The 21,535-nt window shown below is 37.5% G+C and overlaps 1 protein-coding gene across 2 annotated transcripts in view; it reads right to left on the bottom strand.

Moving 5' to 3' along the window:
* Positions 1–98: 98 nt before the first annotated feature.
* Positions 99–21,535, bottom strand: part of LOC121869347 (DNA-directed RNA polymerase II subunit RPB1-like) — a 30,416-nt gene continuing 8,979 nt past the window's right edge. For both annotated transcript variants that reach the window (XM_042370670.1, XM_042370681.1), the window contains exons 5-14: positions 18,035–18,548; positions 17,122–17,344; positions 15,280–15,525; positions 14,794–15,003; positions 12,920–13,966; positions 12,472–12,783; positions 11,818–12,081; positions 9,819–9,981; positions 9,456–9,613; positions 99–5,688 (exon numbers count right to left, since the gene is read on the bottom strand). In XM_042370670.1, coding sequence (XP_042226604.1) covers positions 3,736–5,688; positions 9,456–9,613; positions 9,819–9,981; positions 11,818–12,081; positions 12,472–12,783; positions 12,920–13,966; positions 14,794–15,003; positions 15,280–15,525; positions 17,122–17,344; positions 18,035–18,548 — 5,090 coding nt within the window. In that variant the 3' untranslated portion in view covers positions 99–3,735. The remainder of the gene's footprint in view (positions 5,689–9,455; positions 9,614–9,818; positions 9,982–11,817; positions 12,082–12,471; positions 12,784–12,919; positions 13,967–14,793; positions 15,004–15,279; positions 15,526–17,121; positions 17,345–18,034; positions 18,549–21,535) is intronic.

The following is a 21,535-nucleotide window of genomic DNA, read 5'->3' on the forward strand; positions in this document are numbered from 1 at the left end:
TGCTGTACAGTACTTATTATTGTACGTACAGTACACAATATAGCTACATATGTCAAAATCATAAGTACTGTACAGGAATAGGATAATGAAACTGAATATCAATTTTTTTGTATTTTATTTTATATATTGTATTCCAATGTTTTATATTAAACAGGAAAAACAACACTACACTCTAATTAGTGCTTGTGTTGTCACCATGAATCCAAGGAGAAAGCAATGTATGAAACTGGACAATATCCACAAAGTCATCAAATGACCTTACTATGAAAATCTGCTTTAACTATAGAAGAAAATTTCCATTGTTCTTAAATTTCATGAATAAAGTCTAAAACAAAACTTATTATTTCTTCACATATAAATATAAACTAAAAGCTCTTGCATATATAACTAAAACTTCCTCAGCTTCACTTTGTGATTTCCAACAATACCAAACCAGACTATTAAGAGGCCAGCAATTTTAACGTAACCAACAAATCCTAAAATTTTTCCATAAAATTCAAGATTCATAAAAAAAAATTATACACTCTACTGTACAGCAAATCCCATCCAATCCAGAGATTTTTGGGATTCACCAAACTGTCCAATGAATTGTAATACATAATATAGTATAGCCCCTTTTACTGTTCGAAGCTGTAAAATACCTCGGTACCTAAAATTATACGTACTTTTGTTGTTAAAAGTATTTTTACGAAGAAATTATACCATTAAATATAAAGATTTTCAAGCTTCAAGTACACTGTAAATTGCATTAAATATACTGAGTAATGTTTGTTAAAGAGAGAAAATGGTGAAAGTAATGTTTATAACCATCCAAAGTAACACTAAGCTCAAGTACAGAAAGTCGCTCAAGTACAGAAAGTCAAAAGTAATCATCCACTCCACCACCTAACCCCTGTGCCTGGATGGGTCTTTCTACACAGTAAAGCTAGGATTCCATTCGTACATTAGCAGTTGCATTAGCACCAAAAATAGATCACACTGAAATGTTAACGGTTACGTTTGCATTATGCATTTGTAGTACATGCCAATCACCTCCTGTAGCGATTGAAAGTGCAAACGCTCTGCAAATGCGCGAGTGGAATCCTAGCTTAAGTCACGTGGGGTGGAGAGGGGAATGGTTGACTTGGAGGAGGAGTGTGGTATGCAATGGAAGTTGCTCCCAGGGGCGAGAGAGGGGATTGAAGAAAGCAGAGCAATTCATGAAAGGAGGAAGGAAGAGATGGATGGATGTAACTTTTTCCCCCACTATTCTGCTTTATCTTAGGTTTATATGCTTGAAAGAGTAGTAGATGAGACCCCTTATTATAATTTGCCATCCATTTCCTTATTTAATTTTTTTTACGTCCAGGTTTTAAAATACGGTAATTAGATATTTATAATAATGTTGATAACAAGAGAAACATTGAATACAAGGGTGGAAATCATTTATTTTTTAATATTTACCAATGCAGGTTATACTAAATCTCAATAGCCCATCCAATGTCCTCCTCGCCTATCAGTTAGGGTCTCCCTGGCCTAAAATTATATCACTTATATGAATTAAGTGTTCAAATAATTTGGGCTACATTACACACTTGAAATTAGACATTTTAATATATGAAATGCCAGCAAACCATAAAACATACTCATGGCGCCCAGTTATTTAAGTTCTCAGACTCCTCCCAGCCGGTTAACCAACGTCACAGTGACCCCAACCTCCCTTGCAATTTTTGACACGTTGCAGCCTGCCACGTGCAAACAGATAATTTGCCCGAGACTCGCCAATTGACGTTCCTTATTGTCCAACCTGAGTATGGTGTGATGCAGTGGCCAAACACCATTGCCATTACCACCTCATCACCAAACACAAGCAATGATTTTCACAACTCTAATAAAAGGGTGGACTAATCAAATTATATCAAAGCATTCACTCTTAATTTGTTTATCAATAACGGTAGTGGCGAAAGGCGGAAGTGATCAAGTAGTACAGTGTAATTCATTCTTAATTTGTTCTCCCATTAATATATATATATATATATATATATATATTTTTTTTTTTCTTTTCAAGAATGGTAGAGATCAAGTAATAACCCCGTTTCGTGGTACCGGTGGTGAGCAAGCCACGCCCACTCCTCTCTTTTGTTGTCATATCATGGGCTTTCCTTCATGGAAGCCAGATGCCTATCAACCCTAATGACACATTACCCACCAAAAGCTCACTCACATTCCTCCCCAGAATATCAAGTAAAGGCATTGATAATTAAAGGAAAGTTACATCCATATAACACCTCCCCGGACACTCGCCCTCCTGCTTGGTTGGTTGTTTGGGCTTTAGGTCTATCAACTGACAGGGTCATCAAGGTTGTCAATGTCAAGCTACATCCACCAGCCTTAACACCTTCTTCAGGCTTTAAATAATTCCAAGACCACATACACTCTCACTATGTATGTGGTCCTTGACATGCGCCTTCCTACCTTACCCAGGCCCGCCACTACTAGGTCTCCCATCATTAATACCTCCCTCACCCCCTTGTGACCTGTCCTGTAAAAAGGCCTTGAGCTCACTGGTATGGTAGGAGGAGGGACGGATGATTACTTTATACTGCGACCCAATAAATTTTTTTTCATCACAAAAAAATATTCTATACTTACGATTATGTCAATTACTTTTTTAATGTGTAATAATGAGTGACAAAACAACAGTGTGTATAATTTATGAAAAACAGCATCCAAATATATAATGGTCAAGAAACTGAGCACTTGTGCAGGTAGATGACACTGAGAAGTACAAATCAATTTTGCATCAAGGTAAGAATTTCTTCTGTAGATATCACTCAAAATTGACATTCTAATCAAGCAATACAATATCCCAAGTGATCTTTTCTGCCTACACTGCCTTCACTGGGGTATATTTTGGCTTTATTTAAAAGTAGAACCACATCCAACAGGCCACTAAGTTGTTTACTGCTAATTTTATATCACACTGCATTCTTAATCAGTAAGGTTTAGGTAATATTTCAGGTAAAACCAATAATCACTTAGGATTTCAAAAGAATTTAAGATTAATATTTTGGCAGGAACATAACCCCATTTTCCATAGATACTACCGATTAATCAGCGAAGTCTGTTTGAACCTAAACCAGCGGATTAGGCGAGAGTTGGTTTAACATTACGTACATAAAAATCAAACTGGTCTTAAAATTATAAACACTGTAGTTTTCTCCCAAAATATAAAGGAGAAAGGAACTTGTGCACCAGGATATCAATATGTTTTACATCCGAGGTGTAAAATAATATGTAAGATACAGTAATAATATGTAAGATACAGTAATAATATGTAAGATACAGTGTCTGAATTAACTTATCAATGTTTGTAGTCTAGACTGTAAATATTATTATTTTATTTTTTTAGGTGCACCAACATGATTATTCTTAGTTGTCATGGAGGACATATATTTGTTTTCATTTGTTGTCTAGTTATGTAGTATTCAATCACCATTCACTTCTGGTTCTCAATTACCCAGAACTGAATCTTATTGGAAAAGAAAAGGATGGCTGTGTGTACAAAAAATATATATATATTCCTTTCAAGGCAAACCAAACTTGCTCCCTTTATGCTTAGTTACACGTAAACTAATGATAAAACACCCTATTAAAGGATCTGATTTCTTATCAGTCTTTCAGGCCCTTCCCTGCTACACTATAGGTATCAGAAACATGACAAAATAACTACCACAAGTCTCCAGGTCATAAGTCTCAACGCTTTGATTTCTTCTTCTGCTTTCTCCTTTGCTCTTCTTCGTCTTCTTCATAACTTGGAGAGTACAGAGGAGAGGTTGGACTGTAGCCTGGAGTGGTCGGGCTGTAGGTTGGACTTGTTGGACTATATTTGGGACTACTTGGGCTGTAGGTCGGTGAAGTTGGGGAATATTTGGGGCTAGATGGGCTATACTGGGGACTGGAAGGACTATATGTCGGTGACGTGGGAGAATATTTGGGTGATGTTGGTGAGTAGTTGGGTGATGTTGGGGAATATTTTGGGGAGGATGGGGAGTATGATGGAGAAGTGGGTGAGTAAGTTGGACTTGTGGGTGAATACTTGGGTGAGCTGGGGGAATATGAGGGTGACCCAGGCGAGTAGGTGGGGCTGGTTGGGGAATAGTTGGGACTTGTTGGTGAGTACTTGGGTGAAGATGGGGAATAAGATGGTGAAGCAGGAGAGTATTGAGGAGAGCTGGGGGAATAGGACGGACTGGTTGGGGAGTAGGACGGACTGGTTGGGGAGTAACCTGGAGATGATGGGGAATAGTTGGGAGCATAACTTGGAGAGGTAGGGGAGTAGGATGGTGATGTTGGGGAGTAAGATGGAGATGTGGGAGAGTAGGAGGGACTGGTAGGGGAGTAGGAGGGAGAAGTGGGGCTGTAGCTTGGGGAAGTAGGTGAATATGACGGACTTGTTGGGGAATAAGATGGGGAAGTAGGGGAATAAGAGGGGGAGGTGGGAGAATAGGATGGTGAAGTTGGAGAATATGAAGGTGAGGTTGGAGAGTAGGATGGTGAGGTAGGGGAGTAAGAGGGAGAGGTGGGACTATATGATGGTGATGTTGGTGAGTATGATGGGCTGGTTGGGGAGTACTGTGGCGAGGTTGGGGAGTACTGAGGGCTAGTTGGACTGTAAGTGGGTGATGTTGGAGAATAACCTGGCGAGGCCGGAGTCATGCTGGGAGACGTAGGCTGATATGCTGGTGATGATGGCGAGTACGAGGGAGAGAAAGCATTGGCTGGACTTGGGAAGTATGGACTCATGCAGCTTGGAGATCCTGGGCTGCCAGGTTGTGGAGACCAAGCTGGAGAATAACCAGGTGACAGTCCTGTAGTTTCACTGGCTGCAGCTGGAGAGAAGGCTGGTCCACCTGGTGTCATACCACTTCCTACACCAGGAGTCCATGCACCATAAGGTGACATTGATGGTGTAGCTCCTGAAGCCCAAGGAGTCTGCGCAGGTGTCATGCCCGATGATGGAGATGCAGCTCCAAAGATACCACCACCCATCATCATTCCCGTTCCAGGCATGGGAATTTCCATACCCAACTTACACTTTGCATCATCCAATACCAAGTCAAATGATCCAGAGCCAATCTTGGGAAGCTGTCCTAACATGATGTTTTCAGACACACCTCGAATTGGGTCCACTTCAGCACAGGATGCAGCTTCCATCAACACATCCACAGACTCTTCAAAGGAACATTTCATAAGTGCACCAGTATCCTGCCTGTTGATACCATGACGTGTGATAGCCATCAAGTGACCCTTACTGGTCATTACGTCACAAAGCAAGGCAAGATGGCGGTAGTTTACATAGAGACCATAGAACATCAGCACAGCGTTCATTTCCTTCTCAATACATTTTCGTACAGCTTCAATTCCAAGAACTTCAAACACCTCCAAGATGTCATTAGAGGATGTCCTAACAGGGTCAACATCTCGCTCTGAAAGTACTTTCATAAGGGCAGTACCATCAGTCTCAAGCAGCCACTCTGCAATAGCCTTAAACTCTCCTTGGTCATTGACAATGATGCGTTTCTTCTCATCAGTTTGGGGCAAATGCATGTATACTTTAGTGATGGCCTCAATGCCCTGTAGTGTTAAGTCATTCAGCATGTTTGCCTCAATGCACCTCAAGAAGGTATCATCCTCCATCTTATCCACCTGAAAAAATAAAAAATACATTTTATGAAATACATATATAACTATTGAAAGCCACCACCCTTGATGTTATTCAACACCTTTGAAGGGTAGCTCCCTTTAGATGGAAAAGGTTACCTAGATCTGTGGCTCTGACAAACTGAAAAACCATTTAATGTACTGCACAGTATTCAAAATAAGAAGGGCACAGAAAACCTACTTAAAAAGTGTGCAGTACCATCTCCATCACCAATTTTTGTGTTACATTCACAATACAGACTCCCAGAATTATGAATGCATGACTTACAATCACCTGTACCTTTGAACTTCATCCCAATACTGTAAAATATTGTTTAACATCATTATATTTACAGTACAGTATTTACATTATTTGTTATGTATGGAATATTATCATTGTTTTGTATGGACAGGGTTGTTTTAACCTAACCTAACCTGCAGAATTAAAACTATTCTGACTTACAAACAGGGTCTAGGAGCATAACCCATTTGTAACTCGAGGACTGCCTGTAGATACCAGAAGAGGTTTTAGATGCTAAGATACATTTAGTAAAGAGCTTAAGGTTGAAGATGTAGAAACATAAGATTGTTCCATATTATCATAATGAAGGTGGTACATAGATTTTCTCTGAAATAAATCAGTGTGTGAAATTCTGTGATGTTGCTGTGTGTAGATCATATTGTAAGGGTGTTAAAAACTGGATATATTGGAACACAATCAAAAGTAAATAAATTAGGAAGATTCAGTTGAGAGAGAGAAGTGCACCAAGAGCAAAACTGCCCATAGAGTCTCTCCTCGACTTACGACCTGGTCGTCGGGACGGAAACACGTCTTAAGTCGAGGAGAGACGGTAATTGTAAGTGACCAACATAAGTCAAGCAGTGGAGCTGAAGTATATCAACTGAACTGAACTAGGATCAAGAAAATCTGAGGGGGATAATTTGTAAAGGGAATGTTTGATAAAGACAAACTAGAGAGTCATCATCATTGTTTATCTTTACTTAAGAATTATAATTCAGAAAATATGGGATAATCTAATGTTCACTGTGTAACTAAACCTAGATCAAGGATGCCATCCTCTAAAACAGCACTAAACAATTTTTTTTATGTTCCCTTGGATAATTATATTACAGTGATATCTCTGTTAGCAGGAACAATTGGTGGGAATGAGTGACTTCCAGTTAATGAGACGATTCTTTCAGAGCCGGAAAAAATCCCCCAGCCCCGTAATTTTCCGGGTAACAGAAAATTTGTCTAGGAAGTTCCATTAGTTGCCCATTACATCACCTCTTGAACCCAGAAAAAACTCCCCCATCCCCGGAATTTTCCTGAAAATTCCGGCTCTGAGAAAGATTTTCCGGAAAAATTTCAATTCCGGCTATCAGAGTTCCGGGTTTGAGGGATTCCCGCTAACGGAGATACAGTATTACTGTAACTACTTGGTACTTACATTTTTTTTGTAACAATGATTTTGCCCTTAGCACCAAGAAAGCCTGTTATCTTGTTTATACAGTACAGGTGCATATATTTAAAGAAAGTACTAAATTTGGATTACAGAATTAAAAAGAAATGCATAGTGATCCATGGTACATAAAAAGGAATACCTTGCAATTGATATTTTAACACCAACAAATAAAGAGCATGGGTGTGTTTGTGTGACGTGACCATGTGTGTGGCCTTGGCATGTCCCCAGGTTAGAGCGTACCTGTAGTTACAAGCCCCGAGCTCTGCCCCCAACCATGGCAAGCCGTTTTTGTTATTTTTCAACTCGTAATTTCAAGTAGTTGTATGAAATTATATTTAATGTTTACTCTGTTACATGCACATACAATATTTTATACAGAATGTGGAAAAAAAACAAACCTAAAAGAATAAAAATTTCTTATGACCGTGGGAGTTAGCGCACAGATCATGGGAGGTGTGTACTGCATTGGGTATCTCAGCCTCCCCCCACCAGGCTAAGCAAGCTATGAGTTGCAATACGTATTGTTTTTCTCCAACTTGTAATTTTGGGTAGATACATGTATTAATTTTATTTTTTCATGTGTACACAATCATTCATACAGTATGTGTAAAATAAATAAAGAATAAAAATAAAAATAAATAAATATAAGAAATGATTATAATAAGGTCAAAAATATAAATGGAATAAAAATTTCTTACATGCACGGAGAGTTAGCACGCGGATCATGGGAGGAGGGAGGAGTGTAAGGGATTTCAGTCGCTCCAGTCTCCCGCGTATAGCGAAACTATTGCCAACTGACAATGAATCATTTTTCTTTTCTTTTATTTATTAGTACAGTGACCCCTCGTTTAACGAACGCCTCGGTTAACGAAATTTCGGTTAACGAACCGCCTTCCATAAGGATTTTCAATTCGGTTAACGAACAAAAATTCGGTTAACGAATTTCTTACGAACCGACCTCAACATGTTTTCGCTTGCACTGACCGGGCAACCAGCTTTAGTATCAGTCCGCCAATACATTAATCGGTTCTAGGGCGTAAATTCCTTACTATTTTAGTAAATATCAAGAAGTTTATACTATTCAATAATTTTAAAAGTTTAACATTCAATTTTTTAGTCATTTTAACAATTATTGAACATAATTGAAGGTAAAGTGACTAGTTTAATGCGCAGCATCCAGCCTCTTAACACAGCAAACAGGCGTTAGTCACTCTCTGTTTTCACTGGAGGTAACATCTTGCTTGAGACTCTCTTCAACTAAATGCTTTTTTTCTGTGTTTCCAAGCAAATTATTGGTCATTTTGAAATATATTTTACATATTGACAATATATAATGCAGTGCAGTGTTGATTTAAAGAAAATAATCTTGAATTACACCAAGAGAACTAAAATTTTATGGGTGAAATGGTGCCATGGGGTGACTTCTTCCACCCCAATGCCTTCTTCTTCCTTCTCCTCCACCCCCATTCTAATTCCCATCATCATCATCATCATCCAGGAGCCTTCTACATACACACCTCAAAGTAAGTGAACTTTTCTACCATTTTTGTTTAATTTAGGAAATTTTCGGTGAGCTGGAACCAATTACCAAAAAACCCATTGAAACAATGGTTTCGGTTAACGAACTTTTCGGTTAACGAACGACCTTCTGGAACGGATTGAGTTCGTTAAACGAGGGGTTACTGTATTATTTTTTATTTATTCTCCACATTTACTGGTACTACAGTACTCATGCGACTCTAGTCCCTAATAGCCTTGGATAATGAGGAAGTAGATGTGTAGTGGAGATGATGTGGATGTGTAGTGGAGATGACATGGATGTGTAATGAACTTTTAGGAATGCATCCCTTGCAATAACTGGGGTATTCCTGCACTGTACAGTATATATAAAAAGTGAGATCTTTTCTAAATTCTTTTAGTAACTGAATGTTAAGTAGATGAGGGATTGTGGCATAAACAGTAATTAAGACATGGCCAAGGTAATGGTATAAGTATTGTTGGTACAGTACCGGTACCAATAAAAAAAGTCTTCTGGCACTACACTTTGAACAGTACTACTGCCATAATTAATGTGATAAAAAGTAATGAAATACATTTACAGTGTGCAGTAGTATATTTGAGGAGTAAGAAAGTTAAATGACACTATGAGTAAGAAAATTAAAAGACAATACTGTACTATAATTTAATAATTATAAAACATTAATAGATATGGGGAAGCAACTCAAATGTTTAGAGACATTTTATGTGTGACCTTGATCCTAAACTTAGAAAATAGCACACAAAACAGAAAGAACGTGCTGAACTAACCTGTTCCTCAGCATCATCGGCCAGCTTGTCATCACCAACAATAATACGGATCCGAAGGACAAGTTTCTCAGCATTGTCGTCATTGAAGATGCAATTCAAGTCATCTCCAAAACCTGAGTTGATCTTTTGGGATATCTGTTCCATAGTTAGCTTCTTATCTGCATGATAAAATATATTTGATACAGGTTACATGTATTACAATATTCTACTTTATCGAACTTCTCAAAATTTTATTATTGGATTTAATTTCAGACAATATTTACTATTGAATACATAAAATTCCTAACTTTAATGTGCACTCATAACAAAAGCTGCCTACTTTCTCTTTTCAGGTTATATACAACATTAGTGTTCATTACAGACCTGTCATCTTTTTGCGGTCAAGTTCAATACGAAGAAGCCAGGGAGAAATCCTGGATACATCAAAGTCAGGCATTTCATAGTAAACATTGACAAACTCCTGGTCCTCAGTAATGCAAGTGTTCTGTGGGTCTGGATCATAGTAGATGGCAGTATTGGAAGTTACCTGTAAAAACCAAGTTGACATTACATAATTCTACCTTTTAATAATCAACAGATTTCATTAATACAGTACAGTGCATAGGTGTACCATATCTACAGTATATATACCATAACTTGTGACAATGGTGTATAAAAAATAAAACTTAACGCTGGAGCATCTTCATTTGGACGACAGAATTATTGCACCAAAACTTCCAAAAACCCAATCCCGACACAAACAATGAACACCAGTAGCTACTTATCACCGAGTCCTTAACAGTTCAAGAATTTACTGAATCTGCCTCCTAAAAAAATACCTGTTTCAAAACCTGTATATTTAGGATATGAGAAATGTATAAAACAGCTCCCCATCAGTCTTATTATTAGTAATATTTCCTGTACACCCTCTCTTCTCACAAAAAAACCCAGTAATTGTATTTTCACTTTCCTTTCACACACAACTTATCTTTTGTACCAGCAGATTGAAAACTGAGTAAACTTGCAATTGTTAATACAGTAGTACCTCTATACACTGGACTTCAAAACACCTGAATTTGCTTTCTTCGGACTTTCGGATGTGCTTGGGCCACTCCTCTATTCACCAAAAATGAAAAGTCTGTAAAATCCAGCATCGGTTTGTGTTCGTACATATAGTTGAATGTCTGTTTGTGGGTGTTGTGCTGCATGCTGCATGTGCCTCAGTCAAGTCTTGCCTTCATATGCATCATATCAGTCTGCCGCACCTCGTTATCTACACTCATTTACGTGAACTTTTTTTTACATAAAGTAGGCATTGTCTTTAACGGGGATACTTGAGGGTTTTAAGTACTGGGTAAGATTGTGTAGAGCATAAACTTTAAGAAATTAGAACAGAAGCCACGAATAAAAGTTTACTGTAGACACTTTTTCGTTAGCCGTAAATATTTTCGTTCGTGCCCAAGGTCAAATTGTAATGGGGGGTTTGTCCCTGGGAGATGAGATGCATAGTTAAGAGTCGAGTGAGATGCATAATTCAGACCCTCTTGAATCTTGGAGAACTCCCCCCGGTAGTACTGTATCCCGAAACATTACAGTATTACCTCTCTATACCAAAATAATTGGTGAGCAGCCAGATCGGTATAGGAAGGTTTTCGGTATAAAACAGATCCGAAAAATTCATTCAATACCGAAATTTGTTCGGTATACAGTTTATGAAAAAAGTTCGGTATTTTTAGTCCAGATAAACTGTCACAATATCAGACCTTTTTTTTTTGTAAATATAAGTTATAGTTTGGTAACAAAAGATAAAACATCATACAGCATCTGTATGAGTTAAGGTAAATAGTTTATGTAAATTTCTGTAATATCCTATATATGAGAATGAGTGCCAGTCTGTCTTAAGTTTGAAAAATAATAAAATTAACAAAGAAAACTAAGGGAATCCATCAAGACAGCATTACCATTTTTGTCATTTTATGAATTAAAACAACAAATCAAGGTGAGAGCACTGTCAAATTTCCCACAAAAGACTTCTTGGCAAAGAAATATTCATCAATTTAATCCCTCCACTGTAATGAACATGTTTCTCACATGCTCTACTCATCTCAATAGCCCATAAGCCTTTTCAATCAAACAATGGATATCAAAACCAATGCAAATTCTTTCCACAAGATGTTTATACCTACAAAACTTCAACAAAGTATCAGCACTACAGTTGACAATATCAGTAGAAATAATCTTAAACAGAAACCTTTATTAATATTATTGGACAGACAGTAACTGTATCCCCGCCATCTTAACCAAAAACTAATTCCCTAAACATTCTTTTAGGATGAGTTCCTACTCATGTCTTTCAACAAATAATCTTAAGGATTGTTCTCACCTTACGCAAGGTAGTGTGTTCCAGGCGACACAGGACGTTCTTTGCCTTCTCAGCATCCCTGGCTGAAGCTCCAACGAGGAATACTGTGAGGGAGGGAGCCTTGGGTTTCTTACTGATGTTGATGATTTCCTTGAGCCTTGGCACACCCAGTGTTACATTTTTGGATGATACACCAGCAAAATGGAAAGTGTTCAGTGTCATCTGGGTAGCAGGTTCACCAAGTGACTGGGCAGCAAGAGCACCCACCATTTCTCCAGGAGCAGCCTGATAAATAAAAATATTGTGATTTAGTCAAACTGTTGTGAAATGGTCTGTCTCAAGAGAAACCTAATATACATTGCTTGTACTTGTGTTCATGAATATGCAATACAATAGTCATCTCAATATTTACAACAAACTCTTTCAAGCTTCACCAGTCAGTTAATAATGTATCATCTTATAATATGAAACAGTGCAGATTAAAAGTCAATTATGATTAAAATATACACCGTAAACAGAATGCATCAGTATTGCAGAACTTGCAAGAGCATGAGCTATATAGTATGTAATTTGAGTGTAAGCTAATACATAGCTACCAGTATATTGTATTGACCCAGTAAAACAATATATAATGGACAACTCCTACAACTATACTGTACAGACACTAATACTCACAATTGCTTGATGGAATCTGGTTTCAATTTCACCAACAAGCCAGTTGAAGGATTCACTGGTAAGTTTATACTCCTCAGCTACTTTCTTGGTGCACAAAGTTGACCTGACTAAGCACTGGAAACAGAATGTAGCATTCTCGTTAGCCTGTAAGCTGATTCGATCATCACCCGATACAATGGTACACTTGTTTAACATTTCTCTTACACCATCCACTACTCTGACTGGTGATAAATCTGTTGGTGTCCTCTTGTTAATGTGGAAGATCTTCTGCACATTCCAGATCATGCGCTCCAAGTTGCATGGAAGTACCACCTGTAGAGATTTCATAATGTTATGTTATAGGTCAGCTACCAAATCCTTTTGAATTAATACAATAATCAGTATTTTACATGTTCATATGACAAACAAGTCAAAGGTTGAGATACATAAGTAAAACATATAAACTAACCTTGGTGTCACCCTTGGGGAAAACTGATCGCAATCCAAGCCTGTCTTCTTGAAGTTTCTGCCATTCACCTTCAAGGATGCTAATTGCCTCCGGCGATCCAATCAATTCACGAACAACATCTTCATTAAACAATCTGCGAAGGTATCTCTCGTTGGTAACATCAAACCTGTACTTGTCTTCAAACCTGCGATTTGACAGTTTGACGGTTGGCATCTTCTGGAACTCTACGTACTCTCCAGCCAAGCCGTCTTCACCATACCTGAGCTGAATCACTTGACTCACACTGTTTCTCACAGTACCATCATAGTTTACCATTACGCTCTCCATAGCCTTGATCAGACGTCGCTGGATGTATCCTGTTTCTGCAGTCTTCACAGCAGTATCAATAAGACCCTCACGACCACCCATAGCATGGAAATAAAACTCGGAAGGAGTCAGGCCGGCAAGGTATGAATTCTCCACGAAGCCTCTGGACTCGGGACCATAATCATCCTTGATGAAGTGAGGAAGAGTTCTCTTTCGGAACCCAAATGGAATCCTTTTACCTTCAACGTTCTGTTGACCCACACAAGCAATAACCTGAGAAATATTAATATTGGATCCCTTTGAACCTGACACCACCATAGCCTTTAGGTTATTGTATTCTGTCAATGACTTCTTGGCAGAACCACCAGTCTTGTCTCGAGCATCGTTGAGAATACGATTTACTTGATTCTCGAAAGTCTGCCTCAGTGTGTTACCAGGAGTAGGTTCAAGTTCATCGTTGTGAGCTTTGTGGATCACTTCTATCACATCTTCCTTGGCTTTGCGAATGGTATCCTGAATAACTCGGTATGTTGCAGGATCGGAAATGGTATCTCCAATTCCAATACTCATACCTTCCAGGAGCAACCAGTTATTAACGACAGTCTGAATGTTACCATAGAATCTACCAGCAATTTCTTGACCCAATTCCATCCATGCAACGTGCAACATGGATCCTGATGAAGCACCAAGGGTCTTTTTGCACAAAATACCCATGACCAGTTCTCCGTGTTCCACCAAGACCTGAAAAATTTTAATCAATATAAATAAAATTAAAATAAAATGAAAATGTTCATGAATGAGGCATCTGTAAGTATGAAGGAACCTATTGAATGCACTTCAATCAATGTACAAGTACCAAACGAAGTGCAATGACTAGGATATTGGGAAGAAATTTTATACATTCATTACAGAAACAAGAGGCTTAAGTCTCTAAAAAGTCAATCCAAAAGCACCAAATATTATCTCCCAAGATACTATTCTAGTATGTTTCATACCATTTGTTAGTTACTTTATATATGTTGCCCACCATGAGACAGGATCCTTGCTTGGATATCTAAAAATAATAACAGCAATTCTCACAATTTAGGAAGCGATAGGATATTTCAGACCCTTGAATCTCTTTCCGCTGCCCACTGAATCATATATTTGCTTTAACTGCAACATAAATGATGCAATTGTCTTGTCCCTGAAGTTCTTAAGGTATTTCAATATTGTGCCTAACAGGAAAATCTATAAAGCTCCTTTTGTGCGGTAGTTAAACATGGATGGATAGATAAAGTTGAATCCTATATTCCCCTACTAAATAAAGATAAAATTTTCAATTAATAAACAAGAGGAAAAAGTAGCATTGCCATTTTCAACATTTGACCTTCAACTGTGGCCATAACTTTTGACAGACTTAAATTTAATGTTTTACACTTCCTCCGATGATAGTACATGCTCCTAAATAGTTTATCAATACATCTGTGGTGATACAAGGAGTTTAGGGACACCCAGACAGATGAAAACCCATATCTCAAGATGTTCATCTTCAATATATATGTATACTGTACACGTTAATAATGTACCTTGGTGTCGCCGGGAGATATCCACTTGTAAGGCCCGTCATCTTCATCATCAGGGTGGGTGGAATGTGTCTTGACCAGGTTAAGGTTACCAGGGATGATGAGAGAGAACAGCTGTTTCCCTGTCCACAGTGGTTTGGGTTTAAGAATGGCTGGCTGGGGCATACGTCCATCCCAGATAGGCAAGAACATCAACAGGTTCATCATCTCGGACTACAAAGAATACAAAGTCCTGAATAATTACTTCAGTATCTAGCATTAACATTTATAGTGGTACTGATCATAAAAAAATTATACAGTATACAAATTATAAGAGACAATAATAACAGTGGAGAATCAATTTTCATCAAGCTTATAATGAAAGGCAGCTGTAAAAAAAAAAGTAATGCAGATGAAGGACTGTTGCTCTAGTCTTATCAATCTACTAATTCATGTGGCAACTGTACTGTAATTATGGTATTCTACAATTAAAAGGTATGTATGTAGCACCTTCTCAAGGAATACATCTCGCTTGGTCATCTTCCTAACAGCAGTTAGGGTGTCTTGTACAATACCCATAACTGGTTTGTTGGCCTGTGGGGTGATGATCATACGAGGAGTCACGTGCAAGTTCTCAATTTCAGCTCTAGTCTCCATACTCTGGGGTACATGGAGATTCATTTCATCTCCATCAAAATCAGCATTGTAGGGTGATGTTACAGACAAGTTCATTCGGAAGGTTGACCATGGCAAAACCTGGAATACAGATACTCATGAAAGCATATTAAAAAATATGACTTATGTAATCTGTTTCTTACTGAAAATCAACATAGTTATCTTGCTCCCAGGAGTCTACAAATCCAGATCATCCGTATATTAATGTTCATCATTTTTCCAGTCATCACATACTAAATCTGCTAAAAAGGGTTGCAAACATTATAAAAGTATAAATATTTTCTTTGAATATAGTGTAGGTTCACCTTTCCTGGTAAAAACACAAATGGTGCATGCAGAGTCTTCCAAAAAATGTCAGCTACTAATAATCTTCCCATCTTCAAGTGTTGAAGACTGAGTGAGCAAGTCTTTACACCTTCCAATGAATTTGTATATACACAGCACAGTATTTCTAAAATAAAGTTATAGAGTGCCGCTAGGTCTCACAAATAACGAAAACATTAATGAATGCTGCATTAAATGCTTTGTGTATTCATGTTTTATATTTTGTACAATGTATTACTGACCACAGCATCCGGTTTCAAGTATGTGCGGTTTCCTGGATAATTCCAGCACAGTATTGTATATTGGGAATGTTAGCTGGATCAGGTTTATCAAATGGTTTGTCTTATTAACTTCATTGTCTATGTTCCTCAAATGACAATTTGTTATCTACTGTGTCTAGACCCTCTCCCTTCTTGGCTCTTTAAATCAATGTTTATTATCATCCTTCATATAATAAACCAAATGGCTTTCTACTCTGCTGGCAGTAGTCCTCACTCAACACTCAGAGATGAGAGTGGAGTCAATATGGAAACACCATTTTTTGACCAAATTGAATTATGTATATTAATTAATCGAGAAAGTGTTATTTTTTGGTGTAAAATTAATATTTGAAAAATATATTTTTCATTTACTTTCCCATCAATATAGTTAATTAAAACATATGCAATAACACAAACATGAGAATGAATCACTCTCACAAACAAATAACACTGAAAAAAGGGAGAAATAAACACAAAGAAACAAGCTACATCCACAAGTGTGAGTGCTCTTGGTTAGATGAGGAGTGCTGGTGGCTGCCAGATATGAACCTTATATATGTTCAGCTCTTGCACATACAGTACAGTACAGTATTATATTGTCAAAATAATATTAATATTTTTTCTTATACTGTATCATTTATACACACATTTATGTATTATAACCTTGTAGGGTATAAATACTTCAAAGGCATATTTACACTGTTAGAGGATGTGTTGAGGTCAGGCTTGGTGTCAGGGTGACCAACCCATTATACTGTCTTTTATTTATTATTTTAATAACATGCACAGTGTACTGTCTATTATTATTATTTAGTATAGTATACAGTAATTTATTTCAAGTACTTTATACAATCATTACTTATTTCTAAACTCGAGCTGTACATCACAGAACATTAAGTACACTATGTCTCTCAGGGGTCATACCCTAAACCCTTCATTTCCCATTGGACACAACCCTTGCCAACCACAGGAGAATTCTACAATATAACCAACCAGTCCCAGTTATGAAGGGAGAGTTTCACCCAAATACGCTGCATGATAAGTTTGGCGAATGAGGGCTTAGAGGTGGCCAAGTTGTAAGTCAGCATCTTACCTTTACTCTGTGTCCCATCATGGACATTTTATGCAGAGTGGGTTGACGGTTGAAAATAACCAAGTCACCATCTGTGATGTGCCTCTCAACCTTATAGCCACACTGAAGGTGGAGGTCAGATGGTTTTGGATGATAACGCAAATCAATGCGAGCCCCGTTGTCACGTACAATGTACTTAGCTCCTGGATATTGGTTGTTACCACGCTTCACAAGCTCCATCATCCTGAAATGGAAGATAAATTATTGAAATAAAAAGCTGTTACACATATATAATGGTGGTTTTATACAGTACAGTATGCTATGAGAAAGTCTGGTGTCTAATAGCAGTGAGCAGCCGAGTTCAAAAACATTTATAATGCAAATTTCTTTACTTTCTACTCTCAGAACAAAAAACCCTGAATATTTGGTAATAACCTATAGTACCTCAAAAGTAATCATGTTGTTTTCTGTATATAACATGCAAAATGTAAATACAATTACAGTAGATGAATACTGTATAATGAAACAAACCACTTCACCCCATGAATGATAAGCCCTCATCAATGACTTATGGCCATTTTCCACACTTGCATGGATTAGCCATGATTACCTGATGGCTCACCACAGTGCCAGTCCAGAAAATGCAGCAGAGACCAGGGGATGGGCCTGTTCAAGTCAAGCTTTAGGGCTGGATACCTTTCCTAATGTCAACCCAAAGGATAAATTTGAATAAAAGTTCTGAACTCTTTCAAGACGAAAGTGAAGAAAATATTGAGAAAACAATAAAGAAATCTGCAAGAGGTTGAAAACAATTTAACTGACCCCTTTTACATTATGTTAAATGGTGACAATGATTAATGTCCCAACTCAAAAATGTCTCAACTTTTGAGTGAGAGTTTACAATAGATTTGGTACCAATATTTATAAAACTTACTTGGACATATTAAATGGTGTTACAATTTCTGGGTAGGTAAGATTCTGGGCAATGGATCGAGGCACTCCAACTTGGTCAATGCGAAGGTTAGGATCGGCTGTGATGACAGTTCGAGCAGAAAAGTCCACACGCTTTCCCATGAGGTTACCACGAATCCTGCCTTCCTTACCCTTGAGACGAGCTTTGATGGCCTTGAGCGGCCTTCCGGATTTTTGTAAGGCTCTGGGCATTCCAGGCATGTCATTGTCTGTTAATGTGGCCACATGAAACTGGAGCATCTTTAAGTTCTCAACTATGATGTGAGCAGCTGCACCAGCTTGTTCATTGCGCACAAGTTCATTGTTGGCCTTAATAATGTCTGCCAGTTTGTGCGTAAGATCATCCTGGTTACGGGCTGACCCATGCATGACGACAGCTGGTCGCACTGGGAGAGGCGGCACTGGTAGTACTGTCATGATCATCCAGTCAGGTCTTGCATATTTAGGGTCCATACCCAGGAGGTAACATTCCTCATCTGATAAAAAATACTGTGTATTAGACAATGCCACATATTATTGGTTATGATTTTGTACAAGTTTTCTCCAATTTTTTGTTGACCAAAGACCAAATTGCAGCAGTCACTTCCAAAATCCATTAAATGTCAGAGGTTCTCCAACATGAAGTACAGTCTCATGCACAGCAGCATGATTATGAGAATAAGCACGTACAATATTCCACACTTTGAAATTTGTGACTGCCATATTAAATTTAACATTTGAAAATCCCAGTGAGTACACTAAACAAAGACTTGTTTATTAAGTTGAAATTCGTTATAAAAATAATTGCAGCAAGCATTTGCTGGGAATGTACACAATTTGTACAATACTGTACAGTATTTGCATAATTATCATAGTAGAACATTTCATCACTGGAAAAAGGTTGCTGCCCACAGCATGTTCTTATGAAGTAAAAAAGTTACCCTTGTAATTTCTGAATTCTTTTTGTATTCAATTTATAGCATCTAAATACAGTACTGGACACACAATGTGGTGAACAGGCTGGTGAATACAATAAAGTATGTCAACTGATAAATCTATTTAAAAATATCTCTTATTATAGATTTGAACATTCTCAGTACAGTATAAGATATAAGAATACGTAGAATACTTTATTTTACAACTGATTCAGTGGCTCCATGAAAAGTCTACTCATCTTCATGTGAATTAGAGGAATAAGTTATGTGGTGGGTGCACGAAAATAATACTGTACATCAAAATCTTATTTGTAGACTTAATATTTCTATGAGTGCTAGAGAATAATGAGGTCAGTGTACAGGTATTTGTGGAAACTAACAATATAGTCTCTCCTTGACTACGACGGTCATTGTCGTTATATTACGTTAAAATATTTTACATTATTTTCGAGTCCAGACGTTTGGTCGTAAGGTCTAATGACGCCGTATGACAACTTCGGCTGCTGCGTGTGTACAGCATCCACGTCGGTTCCCACTCAGTTAATGTATTAAAAAGGTAAGTTTTACAATTACTGTATTACATAATACGTATTATTTTCGTCGGTTCAACTTACAACTCAATCGACTTACGACCTGGTCGTCGGAATGGAACCCTGTCGTAAGTGGAGAGATTGTACTGTAAGTATAAACAAACTGACACCAGTACTATGGTATATTACATGTTTTCCTTGGGCACATGAACATGATAGTATCCACTTTATGAAATAATCCATTCAATGAAAGCCTCTTGGTCCCAAACTTTTCAGTTGACAGATACTTTACTGTAAGGTGAACTAAGAGTGGACTAGAAAGTAACTATTTTTCAAAATATCTTATTTAATTACAGTGGATTGTAGTACTCTTGGTTGCAAGTCCAATGTACCTCAACCCTAACACCCCCAACCAAACTTATTTTAGAATTGGACCTAATATAAGAAGGTATCCCATTAGCTGTGAGGCCACTTAGTTCTGAGCCCAAAACCTAATAGCTGGGTTAGGTTTGGGGTCATCTGACTTATGATTTGTCCTCAATTTAAGAGATATTTAGATTCAGTTTAGATTTCAAGTTACAAATTTTTTTTATAAGCATCTAACTTTTATAAGTGGTAAGATTAACTACTGGAAAAGCTGGCCTTAAGCCAGTACATTGTCTGTTTAGTTAAGCCATGAAATGGTTATTCTTACTATTCAAAAGACAAGGGAGAATGAATGGTTTTGAGATGATGTTAAAACCACACAAAACTAGACAGCACAACACGAGAAAGTAAGACGAGTAAAGTCTAATTACTTCAATTAAACTTAAAATATTAAAAATTAATACACACATTACTTCACTAAATTAGTATAGCATCCAAATAATATCATCTGAGTGTTATAAGACTGAAAACAAAATGCAATTAAATCTTCAAAGAGAATTCATTAAGTCTTGTAAGGTGTAACAACAAGATCAATAGAACTCTCACAAAACACATGCACACACTTCTTTGATTTAATTTTTACCACTATTAGGGGGCTTGAGAAATAGAAAATAAATGCATACCGTACAGGTAAGTAATGAAACATAACAAAATACATCAGAAAACAACAGAGAAAACCAATACGTAATAGCATGAGGGCGCGTACATGCTCACCCACAAGGGAGGAGACGAAGAAATTGTAGATGCAAAGAAACTGCCAAGTGTCTATGGTGTAAACCTATAGGATGAAATATGATTAATCTTCTCACTGCACCAGATACACTGTACAGTCCCATGGGCAGTACAGTGTGTATATCAGAACATGTTAAAATCAAGGGAATAATTAGATTACAAAGAGCCCTTACTCTTAAAATCAATGATTGCCTACAAACTATAACCTGTGTTCACACAATTAAGAACAGAAACTTTTGTAGGTACCTGAAGTTAGGCTAGAAAAAATCAAATAGTCAGGCAGATAGAGATAAGTAGGTACCACTATCAAGAATATAATATTGTACTGTACTTAAAGAGACACTGCCCTTCTGTGGTAAGTATTATCTAATTTATTTTTACTTAAAGTGTTTACAGTACAAGATACAAGAGTTGTGAAAAGAGATACATTGCTAAGTTACACTCAGCCATTCCCTCTCATACACAGTCATGCATACATGCAAACATTAAATGTATATTTGCATGACCTTCAGTTTTTGTTACACACTTAACCCTGGGCTTCGGGCTATTGTCGGCACCCCCCCCCCCCAGGCATATTCAGGATAAAAAAAAAAAAAATCTAGTCTTACTGACTGGTTATGCATGATATAAACAAGAAATAAATATGTGTCCTTACTGCAGGTTGGCAACACGGGCTAGGAAGAGTCGAGAATGTTCGTAAAGTGGCGTATGTATGACACAATAGTACGAGGTAAACAACACTAATTTGTAGGCAGTATGAAGTACAGGACACTTGTTTTACTATGTTATTACTATTTACACTGTTAACAATCATTATCACTACGCCAGTAATTGATGACAAAACTAAACTTGTATTGGGGG

The sequence above is a fragment of the Homarus americanus genome, unplaced genomic scaffold (genome assembly GCF_018991925.1).
Source record: "Homarus americanus isolate GMGI-L3 unplaced genomic scaffold, GMGI_Hamer_2.0 scaffold32583, whole genome shotgun sequence".
Classification (NCBI taxonomy): Eukaryota; Metazoa; Arthropoda; class Malacostraca; order Decapoda; family Nephropidae; genus Homarus; species Homarus americanus.